Consider the following 18,806-nt stretch of genomic DNA (forward strand, 5'->3'; position numbering starts at 1 on the left):
TACGATTGCCAGGTGTCATAAGACTTTTAAAAATGACGAATTTGAAGTGAGAGCGCTTAATAGTCTTCTGAAGTATTTATGTCGATTTCCCTGTTCTGTAAAACGTCAAGGATTTTTAAGACTGCGACTGAAACTTTGGAGTACACAGCAGGTCTTGGCCTCAAGATTGAAATTGGGGGAGACTGCCAAAGAATGTCATTTTTGTAGTGAAGAAACCGAGACTCTAAGACATTTTATTATATCATGTTCAGAATTGGATGAATTGAGAAATGCGATATTGAAAAAGCATTTTAATATTTTTAGAGACATTTCAGAGACTAGAGTTTGGGCCCTAATTTTTTGTTGCGATAATGTACCATTAGTTTTAGGGACTGGTATATATCTTGAATATACTGGGTTAAAATGAAAAATAATGTGATGAGGATTGTGCAAATTTTTACATTTTATATTGGTAGATTGTTAAATGAGGTGTATTATATTTATTTGTAAGATTATGAATTTTAAATTATTGAAAGCTTGTATATCAACCATAAAAAGAGAAAGAAAAAAAACATGTGGCAACTGATCAGTCAGAATTGGACCCTCTTCTAATTTGTTGTCAGAGATCATTGTTGGAGAAAGGTCTCATTGCCTGGTAACAATCCCTGTGGGTCACTGTGTACTGGAATAGGGTTCTCTCTGCTACCCGTGTAAACAAGCACCATAAATCACGCAATCTTGCTTAAGGTCGCCAAACACAAATTGTCCTAGAGCCCTTACAACATGTGGCAGGGCATGAGCCTTCACATTCAGCTTGCCACCACTGAATTCGGCAGTGATAGCCACTACACATTAGAGCCCACTGTTGTGAGCTGTAATGCTTCATTATGACATTATAATGTTGGCAGTCCTCAGTATAGGGCCTTAACCACCATTACAAAGCTTGATGCCTCCGCCCCAACATTTCGGCTCATTAGAGTCTTCTTATGTCAACATTCTACCAGGACTATGCTCACTACAGTGTTCTGAGCACCTTCTCCAACTATTTATTTTGTGTCTAACCTATTTTCACAGTGTCTTTGTGATTTAGCAATTAATGACATTACAGCCCTGGGGAGGTGGGCTGTAACAGGTGTTACTGTCCCTTACTCTTGTAATGCGCATGTGGAGCGATAACACCTGCTACTGCCTTCCTCGCCAGCTCTGTAATGCCTCAGTACATTACCAAAACAAACACGCAGCTCTTCTCTATACCCAGCACACATATTGTGTATAGCATAAACGCCTAATCTCTTGACTTTGGTAATGCATAGTTATTTTGGGGCCCGGTCAGTCACCTGACTTAACCAGGAATTAAGAAAAGAGGAAGTGTCTGTTTCATATTTGATTTCAATTCACAATAATATCAGTACTTTAACTACAATCGAAATAGTTCCCTTTTTTGTAAATAGAGAACTAAACTGTTATAGTTCCCTGATGTTATATATTCATGAGGGTCTAACAGCCGCGTTTAGATTCTCTCTTCTGGTGTCCCTTTCTGCAACGATGCTTTTATAATTTAGAGACAAATTAGGCCGTTGTTGTCCTTAGCTCCTGCAAAGCAGAGACCGAGAAGTTGTGAACATGCTATTGTGTGATTATTAGAAATAGAGAGCAGACAACACAACGTTCCCTCCCTCACCCAGGAGCTACTAGGTTGGGTGGTCACACATGCTTTCATGCTGGACACATGACATTAGGAAATAGTTAAAAGGATGCCCTCGTTTCCACTTCACAAATATTACACGAAACATTGCATGGAAAACTGTGCCTGAGTCTATATTTATCCTGGTGCATTAAGGGGCAGTAAGGGATAATCCACCATAATTAGAGATCTCGGGAGACAGCTGAACCTTCAGGTTTAAACGCCATTGAAAAAAGCACGTTAGACCTCGGCTGATGGCAAACTACAATGGGATGAAGGAACCGCATTGAAAATCGCATCTTAACAGGATGTACAGAAGGGACCTCTTTCTAGAACATTTAAAAGTATGTTAGTAAGCCAACTTAAAATAAAATGCATTTTTAATGAAATCAGTTTCATGATTGAACATATTTCAAATATTACTGCCACGACTACAGAAATGTGGACGGAGTATTTTAGTTCTATATTTTGAAATTGGGGTTACATTATTTTTCAGGAATTTACAAAGCAATTTCGATTTGCAATGATGTTATTTTTTAGGTAGGTAAACTATATTTTAACTACAAAATAGAACACGTTTTGTAATTAGTACTTTTGTTGCATCGATTGATTTATGCAAAATAAAATATGTATTTTCCCCTTAAAGTTCCTCTACAGAACAGACGGTAATAATATTAGGTCTACTTCCTGTGGCTTTGCTCTTCTGATACCACTCACCACAACATATCTGAGAAGCCTGCCCTGCTGATAATTGGCATATCAACCACTTTTACTACCGAAACAAAAAAAGCATATAAACTCCTAAGAGTCTTCTTCCAGCCACATAGAGCTATGCATGTGTTTGGACCGGTGGGCCGAGCAGAGCAATGCCCTGGTGTTCGAGCTTAAGAGAAATTTAAGATAGCAATGTATCTTTTTTATTTTCATTAATTGCTTGGTGCAAAGAAGTGCGATTTTCAAAAAGAGTTCTGCTTTTAGAAGTAAAAGGCATATTTACTAAACTAAAAATGCCCCCATTCGGAAATGGATTTTTTAAAATTTTTGTGCCCAAATAAAAAAGAAATGGCCGCAAAATGCTCCTTCTTCAAAATCTTATCTGTGCCCTCCGTGAGGCTGTGTGGATGAAAGCAGGCAGAAGGCCTCGCTGTGACTGCAGTGTCATATATTTTTGTTGAGTATTTGTACTCCCTACTTTTTGGTTGGGAATATTTGCTTGCATTTTTGGAGTGAAACTGATTGGTCTACCACTTACCTGTGGGGCTGACTACTACCATGTAATAACCTATTACAAACCTACTTCAAATATTACTATCATTGCAAAACAAGTGAGCAAGTATGAATTTTGGAATCCGCTGGCATTATGAGTAGCCATACCTCTTTGACAAACAGGCTTTGGGCCTTGCATTCGGCGTCTTCAGGAACTGTTGAGACCACTGTCCTCCACTGGCGGCCCACTGTTGAAATCTTTAAAAAAAAAAAGAAAACTCATGAGTACTGCATAAAAGTCTATGGACCTCATTATAAGTCTGCCAGTCCGGAAATAAGTGCTGATAATAGCGTTTACCGGCACATTTCCGGACCAAGTTTGCTGGTGGAGGTTACATGACTTACCTACAGCGAAAGACCTGGTGGTAACTCAGGCCTCCACCGGCATTAACCAGCCGGTACTTCCAACAGGGGTCAGGGGAGTAGGAGACACATAAAATCTGGGGGGGACAGGGGACATCTTGGGGACTTTGCTTTATTTATTTATTTATTTATTTATTTATTTATTTATTTATTGTGTTTTAGTCAAAGAACTAGACTTTTCACAAGATTAGAATTAAAATAGCAGTACGTATTAAATTACAAATATCACTGTATAAAACAAGAGACAAGAAGAAAAGAAAACAGAAGAAAATTAATGGATGCAGCAGCAAAGAGCATGTCTTTGTATGTTGCATTTCTGGATTTTTCATCTGACTATGAGCTCATGGTAAGAGAGAGGAAATAACAATTACTTCCAGTGGGCCACAGCTAGGATGCCAACTCGTTAAGAGGCAGATCGCCTGTAAGTAGTCTCCTGCCAAATAAAGGAGTTGAAGCTTTTTCTACCAACTGCAAGTTGCTACTTTTTTTGTATAGGCCAAGGAGACGTGTTTGTCTCTTGGAATGGAAACATGGTGATTTCAAAGAAAGTGGAAATCTTGTTTGTACCTCTGAGTAAGCCCTGTTATGGGAGTAGAGGGACCAAGTGTGTGATGTTGCTGCTTTCACTGTCCTCTGGGGGGGAGGTACAGCAAACAAGGAGGATGAGTGATCGCAAGTCCACCCCCTTATAAGCACTCCCCAGGTCCACGGCCGGATGTGTCGGACCTGGGGGATGCCTAGTAAGTGGGGTGTATGTGGACACAGGGGGTGGCCAGAGGGGCAGCCTGCTATGTGGGCTGCCCCTCTAGCGCCCCTGTGAGGGCCGGCCAGCCTCTCACGATGAGTCTGGTCCCTCTTATTCCATCTCATTCTGGCTTCAGAGCCTAGCCTTTCTTTGCCTTTGTTATTCTGAATGCAGAGCTGGACACTGTTCCTTTCTCGTTTAACATTTGCTGCAAAGCCTGATCTATATGATTCTCTCATATGTTACTAGGACGGCAGAGCAATGGTCCTCTGCCCTGTTACATTATTCAAAGAGCCCCTCTGGCCTTTCTTTGCCTCTCCCTTGTCTCACTGCATGCTTGTTTAATACATACCTCCTTGCTTGAATACTCAACATATTCTCCCTAACAAAGCAAAGGCAGCTGTAGTCTGTCTTAACTTCTATTTGTTCCATGTCTTCAATTGGCCTCTTATTTCCGCTTTTCTGTCTGCAGGGGAAAGGCATTTGCCAGTCACTGCCATGATGGTTCTACCTGCCATAAGAGGGCAACAGCTAGCCAATATTGGAAGAACATGGGCATATTATACCAGAGGCTGGCAACTGCCTTCCTAATGCCTACAAAAGAGACACAACTCTTGCCTTTGTTTCTAACAGTAATTCAGTGGATGAAGAAACGCCAGAGCACACATATTGCTTATAAAGGAAGGGGATGATGTCACACTTGGTTAAGACATTTTGATCATGCAAGGAGCTAATTTCCAGTGCAATTAAGCGATTACCTTTTAGACTTCTGGCTTTAAATAACGTTAGTATCACCTGGAAAGCACAGAGGTTGCTCAACAGGGTTCCTGGAGCACGATGGGTACCCTACTCGTAGGCATGGATGATTGGAGGGCATTCTTGCCCTGTTTTGGAGCCTGGCCCCTACAGCCATGATGGGGGAGGGGCCTATTACTTTTGGTTGTACGTACCCTTTGAGGGTGGGCAGACATTGCCTCCTGCTTTAGCCCACTAACAGCTCTGCTTTGTAACTTTATCACACATACCTGTCAGGTGGCATGTAACTCAATGCTACTAATGTTATCAGCCTCAGAAGTCTGTAATCCTTTGCCACATCAACTAGGGTACATGCATGCCACCTGAGACTTACCCATGTCTGAGTCGGCATCTGTCAACCTCTGGGGAAGACACACACAGAAAGAGCAGGGCACAGTGCCCTTGTGGGTTTTTCACACTTCTTCCTTGGGGTGGGCACAATTCACTCCGCAGAGAAAGTGGCACATGCTGGGCAAAATTCTCCCACTTTGACAATGTCACCCAAAGAGCGAAATTGGTCATTTCAAATACATCAGTCGACTTATTAATGAGCAATCCACACTGATTGGTTTAAGCACCTGCTTAACGCGAGATGGCAATTAAAGGTATTTGCCAACGCACTCAAGAAGCACAGGACACCCTTTTACCAGCGACATGCCATGCTCACTCATTCTGATCACGAATTCCCATTTATCTGGGGTCATGTTAAATGTATTTATTTATTTATTACATGTGTAGCATGGCTTGGGGGGCAGGGTAGCTCTGCCAATATTTGCAGGGGCCTCTCCCCCCACCCCAAATGGATGGAGGGCCTCTCCTGTGCCCCTTCCTAGGGGCAGAAATCTGCCCCCATGGAGGGCTACATAAGGTGCCCCCATCCACTTAGGGTGGGGGGGAGAGGGCCACCTCCCTTGCAAAAATCCCTGGTGGCTAGTGGTCCCACCCGCACCCACCCCACCCAAAACTAAGTTTTTTAAAAAAAATCCTTTTTTTGTGTTTGCCCCCCTTCCCTGGGGGCAGATGATCACCCATCTGCCCCCAGGGTATTGCCCCCATGCTTTGGGGACAAGTGGGGAGAGGGCAGCTTACATAGTAAGCATCCCCTCCCCCCACTTCAAAAACAGATCCCTGTACGACACATCAAACACATATTCTGGGGGGGATACTTGACATTACATCCCCCCCCACTTAAAATTGTGGGGTGGATTTGTCCCCAATGTCCCCCCCATGTCCTACGCCCATGGAGGTAGTACCGGTACTGGAAATACCAGCAATTCCCCCCACAGAGTCCCATGGAACTCCATGGAATGGGGAATTACATGTATTTCCGCTGCTTGTAATATCCTGGTAACACCGGGATATCGGGTGGCAGAAACGGTAATATCATTTGGTGGTTTCCCGCCGGAATTACCAGGGGGATAATACCAAATTTGGAATGACCCCCTATGTTTTGAGGATATGGGCACAGTAGTCAAATCCAGTATCTTACCGACAGGTCTTCCATTGGAAACATCAGCATGTCCCTCAGGGGATCGCTGTAGATCTGGGCTTTCCTTTGGTTGATCACATTCTCGTAGTCGAGAGGTTCCACCATTCTTGTTTTTTCCTACAGAAACAGTGAAAGAAAACACAGAAAAATCATGTGACAGTCCTGCAATTTCACTTAGACCAATCTATATTTTTAGTTCTGAAAGGCCATGGAACAGATGCTATAACATTTATGCTTGTGGAAATTTGAGAACCTGTACCTGCTTACCTCTATTGCCAGTCATATAAAACCACTCTTGCTCGAATTACTTAAAATTAGTAAAGTTCAAAAGTGGTAATGGTGCACAACCAATTTGATTGGTTTAAAAGATGTATAGAAGAAGTGCAACTTTCTTCGGAAGACAAGCCACCATCAAAGTACAGTTTACAAAGCAAGACATAATAACACAATAATGCGTTAATATCTACATTATTCTCATTAAATAAAAGAAATGTTTTGATTAAAATAAACATACAATGATAAAGCCACTGATCGCTTTCTAGGACCACAGCGTACACACAACCCGCCCAGACTAGTGTTTTCCCATTTTTGTGCTCATGATAGGCACCAACATTCTATTCTTAAATGCAGCTCTTAGAAATTTTGAGATCAACAACACATGTTCAGGGAGGGAGCAAGTTTCAAAGCTTGGATGGCTAAAGGAGTTGGGAAGTGCACCAGGTGGCTCCAAACTGGAACTAGCCAACGCCTCATTGCCAAAGAGTGGGCTTTGCAAAAAAAGAAAAGATGCGCCTCATCCTCACACCCTCCCAAACATAGGGGACATGCGGGTGAGGAACAAGGGCCACTCTTCCACTTAGAGGACTCATGAGCCAGTGGGAGTATACCTAAACAGAACTTGGAAAACCAAGATTTTAATTTAGGTGACATCCGGAGGTCCAGATATACCTTCGACCCCCAGACCTCCTTAAGCAGCAGGTAAGCCCGTGCTTTTTTCCCTTTTAGGCAGTTATCAATCATCTTGCACCAGGCCCAGTCTCTAAAATTGTTCTTGAGTGCCGCCTTATAGGCACAACCCAACTTTGTTGGATCGCTCCAGAGATCCCCCAATCCAATATTAAAAAGCATAGTTCTTACATGCTTAAATCAAGGCCCCTTCCTGCCACCTGGCGTTGCAAGACCTCCTCCAAACCCTCGCTGAACAAAACCAAAGCTCCGTTGTTCCAAATTCGCAGCCAGTAAAACACTGGCTGTATCATAATGGCATATTGGAGCTCAATGAGTCCAAATTCACATGCCACGGGGGTAGATGGCGCATTACAGGGTAGGCCCAACAATGCTTTCAAGAATTTATTTTCTGCTAGTTTGATCGCAGTGCCATCATTTGGCCCCCACAAATCAGCGCCATATATTATCCCTGGGATAGTCTGGGCCTGGTAAATCTTTAGGGGCACCAAAAGAGCCTCACCCTACAGTCTAGTCAACTGGTTTCTAATAATAGCGCACTGGCGCAAGTGTGAAAGCGAAGACCTTGCTATCTGGGCCTGCCATTTCAAATTGTTCGAGAAGATCAGCCCGAGATATATATATGAGTCAACAGACTCCAGGGGCTGGTCATTCAAGGTAAAGTTTACTCGCGCTCTGGTCTTTTTTCCAACACCACCCACCTGCATGGTTTTGGTTTTGGAGAATTAATTCTTAAGCCCTTTGCAGAGCAAAGTTTGTGGAAGGCATCCAGTTGGTTTTGCAGACCGAATGGAGTCTTTGAAAGCAAGCCTGCATCGTCCACAAACAACAGGAGGCTCCATTTTATATTGACCAACATGGGGGCATCTTTCACAGCTTCTAGAAAGGTAGGGACCATACTGTTTAAGGTAAAATAAAAATAGCAAAGGGGCCAAATCACAGCCCTGCCTAACCCCTACCTCTAAGGAAACTGGATTAGTTAGCTCTCCTGACCCCAAGCTTATCTGTGCCGTGTTGCCAGAGTACAGTGGGCCTCATTACGACCCAGGCGGTAAGTTACCGCCTGGGTCGTACCTTTACCACCATGGCGTAAACTACGTTTACGCCATGGTGGTTGGCGGACTTACCGCCCCATTCCGAGGTCAGCGGGGCGGTAAGTCCCCAATCCCCATTTACCCTTCCCCATTCCCATTTTTGCCCCATAGGGCATAATGGGAGTGGGGAAGGCGTTAATTACGCCACCGTAAATTACGGTGGCGTAATTAACAACATGGTCCCTTAGCGCTATGGATTTTAACACCTGCTAAAAGCAGGTGTTAAATCCGCCATGGCGCTAAGGGACCTCGGAATCAGGCGGTAAGGGTCGGCGCTGTTTACGCCGCCGTAAACCCCTTACCGCCTGGGTCCTAATGAGGCCCAGTGTCTTAATAGCATTACTCAGGGAGGGTGGAATACCTAAGCCCTCTAACACAGACCAAAGAGAATCCCTTGTAACTGTGTCAAAGGCCACCTGTAGGTCCACACATCCCAGATATAGACACTGTGAGTTGAGAAACACGTGTTTCTGGCATAGGAGGTTCAGCCTCATAGCCTGATCTACCGTTGAAATCTGAGCTCTGAATCCCGCTTGTACTTCTTAGAGGATACCTTCACTGGCCACCCAATCCTCCAGACGATGCAAAAGTACCCTGGTGTAGTGTTTTGCCAGTGAGTCGATCAACGAGATCAGCCTATAGTTGCTCGGGGAATCCCGGTCACCCTTCTTGTATATAGGGATAATGATTGCCTCCCTCCAGCCGGTAAGTAATTACTGACAAAAATGTCATTAAAAATGTTGTTAAAAAGGGTCCCCAAAGCATGGGTTCACCTTTAAAAAAGATTGACTGGAATGTAATCCGGTCCGCTGGCCTTGCCCTTTTTCGCCTCAGACAGAGCCTGTGCGACCTCAACAGTTGAAAGTGGAACGACCCCCTCTTCTATAATGGGAGAAAGGGATGGCCGCACCTGCTCAGTGATCTCTCTACTACCCTGCTCAGACCGGGCCTCAGTATATATTTCAGCAAAATGGTTGTGCCAGGCCTCCAGGGTGATATTGTTTGTTGCTCCCGACTGGTCAGTTTTAAGGTGTTTTTTTTTTACCAAGAGGCAAAATTCTTCGGAGTCATTTGGCCCAGCATCCGTTTGGGGGGCCAACCACATGCGTTTGCCTTGTTCCCTCTTTTTTCCAGTAAGCAAAGTTTTATAATCTTTCCTAAGTTTTTTGATGACCCCCGGGGGAATCGCTACCCCGGACTTGAGTGTCTTTATCAAGGCGGACTTGGCCTCTCGGCAGTCACGATCATCCCAACCCACAGGTATGTGGGTGGCCATAGAATGGGAATGACTGGCCTTCGAAACAAAGGTAGTAAGTCTTGCCATCACTAGTCTATGAAATATTTCGCTACATGCCATGAATATGAAATAAACATAGGCAGTGGCATTATTCCGCAAAAATTATTAAGGTTAAGGAGAGTTCTTAACGCGCTCTGTGACCCAACCCCAACTTGCCACCTGATGTAATTGAAATTGCATCAGGGACCTCTTACAGAACCTGTGCACCAGTGGAATTAGAAATCTGTTGCGGAACAGTTTCCAAAGGAGAGAAGCACCCAGTCCCAGCTCTACATACCTACCACCAAACCTCCTGCCCACCATGTGTGCCACCCCATGACACTGCCATCCAGACAAAAGATCCAGCTCATGAAAGAAAGGCTGCCCAAAGGCATGAACAAGTAGGCTGGCATCCAAACTCAAACGTTGTGTTGCCGAAGCCATACGTCTAGTCCTAGCAGACACACTTTGTGTTCAAAACAGATTAACAATGACCAAAGACTTCACTACGGAACATGACAACTAAAACCACTCCTTGTGCAACCCACGAAAGTAAGTTTAAAAGGAACATCGTAAAAAACAAAGAACCGGAAAAGGTGTAAGAAAGTCCACTAACCGGTGACGGCCACAGCATATTTCTAATATGGCTAAATGCCGAACCAAATAAATATCCAGTATCGCCCTCTGCATCACCCGCAAACATGGGAAATCTACCAAGAACAAGGCTGACCGACGTGGGTACAGATAGAAAGCATCAAAGAGGCCTGCACTTGCGGATCACACCCACATTACAATCAGAAAACACCTACAAGTAGTTTGTCTTTCATTCTTTTTTATTTAAATTAGGGCTATGTAGTGAACACAATACATTAAAATATAGAAAAGACAATGATCCATTAACTCAATTAAAAAGCACCCACGTTACATTATATACTGTTAAATTGAACAAAGACAACATGGGCCCATATTTGAAAGCACAATAATTAAGCAGTGTATGAAATGTAAATCAGTATAATTGCATCATCTACTCCTGTTTCAATCTGAAGTTTTCGTACATTTTCAATCACCCTTCTTTGTTCGTTATCTGCTGATTGTTTTGCATTGTGCATGCTGTTTCTTCGGGACCCCAGCACCTCTGGTTGGGTTAAGCCTTATAAGCCATCAATGCTACCAAAATGAGAGTCTGGTGGGTGCAGATCTGGCTCTAATCTACTGGATATGGGTTTGTGGGAGAGCAAGTAGCAAGTTGCGGGCATTAAACCTCTATTTTGTCTTCCTCCACATCTGCTAGCCTGTTGGCTTGCTGCTGTGGAAGTTTTCCCATTGCTCCCTTCACATGGGCAGAAAACAGTTATTCCTTCTATACTTAGAATATTTAGTAACAAATCCCATTGGTAGCAGACCCAGCCTAAATTTCACATACAGGGACCATAGCCTTAGTGGGTGGAGCAGATGACACTTAAATGATGGTCTCTTTCTTCTGCAAATGTTATAGTTCATGCACTCTAGATCCAACAGGTTCTCAATCATGAGGTTGAATGTATTTTCCCTCTGACCTCTTCCAAAAGGTCTCTTTCACTAAGGCAAGGGAAGCCTTGCATACTGGCCCACTGCACCCCAGAGAAGAACTCCCGCAGAACTGGAAAGTGAATATGGAAATGGCAAGGCCAGAGTGTCAATCAATTGGACATCTTCTGCTTCTATACAATCTGTCATCTCTGTCTGATACGGCAAAGTAATCTTTATTGATGCAAAGCTTTGCTCCAAAGGTGCATGACATTGCGCTCCAATCGCAAGGCCGACAATGTCAGTGGCCTAAAGGGGAAGCCTCAAAGCCATACTTTGGATCTCCAGCACTGGCTTTATCGATGGAACCATCGATGGCATTTGGAATTGCACCATCTATCATACTTTTAAGAGCCGTTCAGAACACTTTCCTGAAGGGGAGAAGTCACTGCCAAAGTAATGCAACTCTCTTGCCTTGAATGTGGTTGAAGTGAACTATATGGTTGTTTTGTTAAATTGGACAGAATACCCCTACTTTAGATTTGGGGAAGTCCTTTTCTTTCACGGTATGCCTTGAACACCCCAAAAGAGTTCAAATAAGCTCTGCTCTGTCAAGCAGGACTGTGATTTCTGCATTATCTCCAACTACATCATGAGCTGCATAAATAAGCACCGTAAGTGTGGTGCCCTCGTGCCATGGCAGATCAGCATGACTGGATTTGCTGGATGAAATCATGCACATTATTTGGATGTTGCAGAGCGGATGGGGGTGTGGGCAATGATGCCTCACCATCTCACACCTACGTGCACTGTGATGTTCTGCGTGACCTCACCTTGGCTCCAAAAGCCTCCAACACACAATTTGCAGCATTGATAATCTAAACAAGATCTGATATGGCATTTGTAACACACGTGTTCCTAGAGGACTGCAACCTTCGTGGGAAGCTCAATAAGCCTCACACACATAGTTCCCAGCCGTAATAATCTAAAGAGTCTGCAACCTGCGGCCCTCTTGATGTTTTGGACCATGCCTCATGATTCCTCACCATTGAGAGCATGTTGGCTAGGGCTGATGGGAGTTGTAGTCAAAAACACTGGGTAAGCCAGATGTTGTAAACCCCTGATCTAAAGAATTACAAGGAAAGGTTCCATGACTCAATCTGTACAAATCTTCTGTAAATTCAACAGATTAATCTGTGCTCTATTGCACCAGCACGGTGCCTGAAATCAGGTTGAGGAGATATACTATGGAAGTTCTGAATAAGTTAACTTCCTGAATACACCGAATATAGTGCCCTCACCAGCTACAGCTCAATGCCTTGTGAGCTTGATTTTGACACACTTCACATGGATGATGGCAATGTGGTACCCATTTCAAGAGCCGAGAGTGCCCCGTAATGACGACCTTTTTTATTCTTAATATGAGAAGTCCAGCTGCTCTACTGCATTAGACATACATCCTCAGCCTCTCTCTAGCATGCTGTATTTTGGACTTCGGTTTGAATTGTAACTCCCATCAGAAATCACCAGATGATAGGAGGTTTCTTCAACATCTGCAAAGGATGGTCTGCACTGTACGTATACGTCCGATTTCAAGGTGGTGTATTTTGTGAAGGAATGAGTTCCTTCATAGCTGCAGAAGACTTAGAGTTGTTGGATATAACATGGCACATTAGAAATGCCACTTGTAGAGATCTGACTTGAACTCCTGAACATGGACCAATAATTCGAGAACTTTAGTGGACTTTTTTTCTTGACACAGGTTGAGTTGATGCAATTTTTCAAGGACTGCAGTTTGTATGACGTTTGCGATCTTTCCCATGGGTATTTGAAAAGGTTTCGCCATCCCTTGTCCTTTCCTTCATGTGTGCGGCAGTTTTGGTTAGTTTGGCCATATTGCCTTGCCGAATCACCAGATGTGCCACTGTAGCTTCCATTTCGTGGTGCGATGCTTTGTTCCCTATGACAACACAGTTCATATCATTGTCTACGCTCACTCACTCACGGGCTGTGCCGGTTGTGTTTTTTCATGGGGCTCACCCCCCCCTTCTTTCTTCATTTCTGATTTGCCCATGGTATTCCCCTATACTGAGGATATGCCTGGTATTATGTGTCCTGCCCAGACCCTGGCTAAGAATGATTCTTCTTAAACAGATCCTGCTTTTTCTTGAGGGAGGGATTTTAGTATATTTGTATTATTATTGTGTATTAGTTCATAGAACCTTTCACAAATGTAGTATTAGAAACATAAAACATCATATATTATACAATTACATACATTAGTCTTTTATCATACATCAAGAAGTGTCTTACTTAGGTGTCATCCAAGAGAAAGCTAAGAGCTAAGAGCTTGTAACATAAAAACATTAAGAACATTAATTATATTTGGGTTCAATGCCACCCACATTTTTTAGTAGTTTAACCATTTAAAATACTGTGCTGAAACTCATTAGTATTATCTGCAAAATATATACATTGGTTAAATGCCAACCGCATTGCCGCTCTCTGCCCCAACTTTCAGTGCTATGCGGATGACCCTCAGCTAATTTTCAGGCTCCCTTCAGCCACCTCGTCTCCTTCTCACATCTCTGACTATCTGTCTGCTATCCAGGAGTTGTGTGCTGCCAATGATCTCTGCCTTAATGCCAGGAAGACTGAGATTCTCCTCTTCGGCATACCTGCTCCCTCCTTTCCTGTCACTCTCTGGCTGGCCTCTCTTGGGCATCTTCCCGTTCCCACCTGCGAGGCTAAAAACCTTGGGGTCATCTTCAACTCCACACTCTCCTTCTCTCCTCACATCTCCGATGTCTCTAAGAAGTCACACTACCAGTTGGACCTCCTCAGAGGTATTCTTCCTTTCCTCTTCTTCCCCCAAAAGTTCACTGTCTCCAGAGCCCTGTTTCTCTCTAGGCTGCACTACTGCCTGCCTCTACTCTCCGCCCTCTGCAAATCATCCAAAACAGGACTGCAAGACTTGTCCTTGGCCTTAAGCCCAGGGATCTTATCTCTCTGCACTGGCTCCCAGAGGCGGCGAGGTTTAAGTTCAAAACCCTCTGCATTGTCCACGAGGCCATCTGGGGCCTGGGGCCTCAATACCTCCAACTCTCTCTTCCTAAATATCTTCCTTCTCGAGCTCTTCGCTCTTCCGCCTCAAACTCCCTCAGGGACAGTCGCTTCTCCAAGCAACGAGTTGGTGGGAGATCTCTTTCTTCGGCTGGGGCCTCCTTCTGGAACAGCCTCCCTGCCTCTCTGAAAACTGAGGAGAACCATCTCTAGTTCCGGAAGCACCTCTAGACCTTTCTCTTTGCTTCTGCTTTCTCTCTTCCTCTCCCCTGCTGAACTCCTGGCTGAAACTGAAACTGCACTGGTCACCTGGCTACCCTCTGTTCTCGGGCCCAGGTCCCATCCTTGCCAGTTGCACACCTGCACTGGCCCCCTGGCAACCCTTGCACTCTGGGGCTGTTTCTGTATCACTACAGCCCTCTATCAGCACTCGACACCTGATGTATGCGCTTGCATGCACCTGCCATCATCTGGCCGCACTTCTTATTTATTGTTCTTATTTATTGTTCTCATTTATTTATCGTTTATCCTATGTACTGCACTTCTCATTGCCTTCCCCCTCGCACTTTCCCCCACACCCCCTGCACTTGCGCAATCTCAATGTCACCTGGCCTAGTAAGATCGTTGTCTCTGTCTTCCCTCTGTTCCCCTCTGTTCCCACTGAGCTTGAATGCATTACATGCAGGAGTGCAACTGTATATTGAAGCAGTTACCAAAAATCCCAGAGCATCAACTTCAACGTGCAAAACCCACCCCCCTCTGGTTCTCGCATCTTCTCTCAGGCTGTACATTTCACCATTGGAAAAGTACCTTATGAAAAGGACATAGTGGCCCTCCAAACCTGGTCCCTCACGGAAGTACAGATACATGAGAACACTGCAAAAACACAGTAGTTACATGTACGCTCGGCCTGGTGAGAAATCTGCGTGCATTTCGATCCAGGGAGGTCTGCCGACTCACAAGCACGTTGACTCGAGAAGTCATGAGAGGAGGGCATCTTCTACTGAATACTTTTCCAAATGTTCAGCCCAGAGTAGAACAGACACAAGACCTTTCTCTTCAGTGAGCGAGAGGATGGGGGAATAGGGCTGTTCCTTCAGTTCCAAGCAATGTCATTATATTACATACATCATGCAGGCAGTATAAGACACATGTGTCGTGCTCCAGCAGAACTGGCATAAAGGGTAACAGAGGCGCACAGATGCAGTAAGTCTCACAATAATTGTGTCAAGCAGTGTTAATAATGGCAAACTGAAGATGCATGAGGGAGTTATACAATAGAATAATGAGGTGGTGTTGTGTAGCAGAAATCTTTCCAATAAGCACTACATTTGTACATTCTGATCAAACCGCTCCATAGTATAATTGATCCCGAATTAATTTGATAAGATGTGTCATGGCAGAGTGTGCACTGGTCCCACTTACACTGTTGGCGAGTGTGAGGAGGGGTGGGAAGTAGTCAGAGACCTAGCAGAGGACATGCATGTGTTTGCTGCTGGGCTATTGACCTCAGCGGGTGCAGATAGCAGAGGACATGCATGTGTTTGCTGCTGGGCTATTGACCTCAGCGGGTGCAGATAGCAGAGGACATGCATGTGTTTGCTACTGGGCAATTGACCTCAGCGGGTGCAGATAGCAGAGGACATGCATGTGTTTGCTACTGGGCTAATGACCTCAGCGGGTGCAGATAGCAGAGGACATGCATGTGTTTGCTACTGGGCTATTGACCTCAGCGGGTGCAGATAGCAGAGGACATGCATGTGTTTGCTACTGGGCTATTGACCTCAGCGGGTGCAGATAGCAGAGGACATGCATGTGTTTGCTACTGGGCTATTGACCTCAGCGGGTGCAGATAGCAGAGGACTTGCATGTGTTTGCTACTGGGCTATTGACCTCAGTGGGTGCAGATAGCAGAGGACATGCATGTGTTTGCTACTGGGCTATTGACCTCAGCGGGTGCAGATAGCAGAGGACATGCATGTGTTTGCTACTGGGCTATTGACATCAGCGGGTGCAGATAGCAGAGGACATGCATGTGTTTGCTACGGGTGCAGATAGCAGAGGACATGCATGTGTTTGCTACTGGGCTATTGACATCAGCGGGTGCAGATAGCAGAGGACATGCATGTGTTTGCTACGGGTGCAGATAGCAGAGGACATGCATGTGTTTGCTACTGGGCTATTGACCTCAGCGGGTGCAGATAGCAGAGGACATGCATGTGTTTGCTACGGGTGCAGATAGCAGAGGACATGCATGTGTTTGCTATGGGTGCAGATAGCAGAGGACATGCATGTGTTTGCTACTGGGCTATTGACCTCAGCAGGTGCAGATAGCAGAGGACATGCATGTGTTTGCTACGGGTGCAGATAGTAGAGGACATGCATGTGTTTTCTACGGGTGCAGATAGTAGAGGACATGCATGTGTTTGCTACTGGGCTATTGACCTCAGCGGGTGCAGATAGCAGAGGACATGCATGTGTTTGCTACGGGTGCAGATAGCAGAGGACATGCGTGTGTTTGCTATGGGTGCAGATAGCAGAGGACATGCATGTGTTTGCTACTGGGCTATTGACATCACCAAGTGCAGATATATTGGCTCCCATGGCATTCATTTGGAAATGTTTTCTGGCCACTTCAGACAGTGGAGCAAGACCCCATTTCTTGCTCAGTTGTTTTATGTACTTGCTCCTTCGGTGTGAATAGAATTGTATGTTTTTACTATAAAATAGAAATGTTTTGTGATAAATATTTTTGCACCTGGGTTTTCATGCACGTTAAAAGATAAATGTTTATCTCTTCACACCAGGCAATAACAATAATAGTTTCTTCCTGTGGCCCTAGTGGTACACACATATTCATGGAGCAGTGTGTCTGTCTGTTTCTTATTTTTTGTTGAGAGTATTTTTACTCCCTAGTATTTGACAGTTTTTGGGAGTAAAAGTGGCAGATACACCCCTTATCTCTAGGGCTGACTGGGCAACCCCCAGACCACCATTGTTCAGCTTTCTATGCCCTCACAGATTGGCAAAGACCATGTACAAACCAGGCAAGGTTCCACCCTAAAAGGGGCAGTGCAGCATTAACCGGTAGGTCACATTCCTTCTACATGAGACCACAAGCAATCCCGGACATCTTTCAGCCTCACTGGACATCATCAGTGAAGTCTAGGGGGGTTCTCTGGGCACCGCAGTCTCAGGACCAAAGTCTGGGCATACCTGTACCACTCAGGGTAATATTAGCAAAACTAAAGGTTGAAGCACAGTAAACTAAGCATTCCAGTGAAACAAAAGGAGGACAAGTCGAATGCCTATTCACTGACATCCAGGTAGAGAAGCAGAACATTGGACAATGGAGGTGAGATCGATTGTGAGGAGGGAAGGTTTACCTGGAGCTTGGATACAGTGGCAGATCCTGCTGCCTGTGGGCAGCACTGTAGGAGCAGAGAAGCGGGTGAAGAAGCAAGTGATCAGGAAGGTACTAGAAGCATTGAGGTGGGAACGTTAGTGGAATATTGGGGGTGGCGGCCTCTCCCAAAAGCATAACAGCTGCTCCTGAATGCAACAGACCAAAAAAAGTCAAAGGGAGAGCATTCCAAATGAAAAAAAACTGAAATTATCCAGCAGTCAATACATCTTCAATCATTTAATTTTGAAGGTATTCAGTCTTGACAAAAAGAGAGTTGGGTTAAATTCTATGCATCCATCCCAGCTTTTAATGTTTGCTTTAGAATGTTGCCTTTTTGTATTCGGGTTTTGGCATGTGTGTATTAAGAAAGAATAGATTTCTGCTCCACTTGTGGATTGTGGTGTTTTTGTGCTGAAATGTGGTGCAGGCTAAGAAGGAATAATGAATTCTTGACCATAACGATGCTTGATACGTAGAGAGATGTTAGAGGAAGCACGTTTTTCTTTTGTGACAAGGCAGTCTCGGTGCAACCTTCTGCCATGCTGAGAATGAGATGAGCACATGGCGAATGGAATGGGGTGATAAGATAAGGGCATAGGCTTTAACTTACCGAGATGCATCTACCATCACCTCTGCAAGGACTCGCCTTCTCTGTACGCTTCTCACATTTTAGAGCGATTAAAATGAAAAACACAGAGACATCAGTTTTCACTCGAAACTATTTGCACAAAGTGCCAAAATAGATGCCCATAGTTAATAAAAACATATTCTTACAAAATCCTTAGTGGCCCCACATGTGTTAATGCCCCGGGTCCTCGCTACAGAAACTTTGCAATACGCATGTGCAAATGTGCATGATATTCACAGTAGGGCACAAATAATCAAGAAACGTGCAAGACACAAAAAATGAACCAAGTCACATGAAACAAACCCACAATGTGGCAAAGCAAACAGGTTTTGCCTGTCATATGTCAGGTGCATCCTCAAATGTCCTAATACTGTGATTGTTTGCCTTGTGAAGGCACCAATTACTCAGTTATAACCTCGTGTGTGGGTGCTGGCATAATAGCTAAGTGCTGCCTTGAGTGGCACAATAATGCATTCAGATGACTGGTATAGTCACATGTGTAAGCTATGGCCTACTATCAGTGAGATATAGAAGGAGGAAGGGAAC

At 44.5% G+C, this 18,806-nt stretch overlaps 1 protein-coding gene across 5 annotated transcripts in view; it reads right to left on the minus strand.

The window, feature by feature from the left end:
• Positions 1 to 18,806, minus strand: part of DOCK11 (dedicator of cytokinesis 11) — a 1,707,663-nt gene that overhangs the window by 1,419,174 nt on the left and 269,683 nt on the right. For 3 of the 5 annotated variants that reach the window (XM_069612850.1, XM_069612847.1, XM_069612846.1), the window contains exons 2-4: positions 18,243 to 18,290; positions 6,322 to 6,438; positions 3,038 to 3,127 (exon numbers count right to left, since the gene is read on the minus strand). In XM_069612850.1, the coding sequence (XP_069468951.1) occupies positions 3,038 to 3,127; positions 6,322 to 6,438; positions 18,243 to 18,290 (255 nt within the window). The remainder of the gene's footprint in view (positions 1 to 3,037; positions 3,128 to 6,321; positions 6,439 to 18,242; positions 18,291 to 18,806) is intronic. The other 2 variants (XM_069612848.1, XM_069612851.1) reach the window with 1 other exon arrangement.

The sequence above is a fragment of the Ambystoma mexicanum genome, chromosome 5p, assembly GCF_040938575.1.
Source record: "Ambystoma mexicanum isolate Mex_15411 chromosome 5p, UKY_AmexF1_1, whole genome shotgun sequence".
NCBI classification, from domain to species: Eukaryota; Metazoa; Chordata; class Amphibia; order Caudata; family Ambystomatidae; genus Ambystoma; species Ambystoma mexicanum.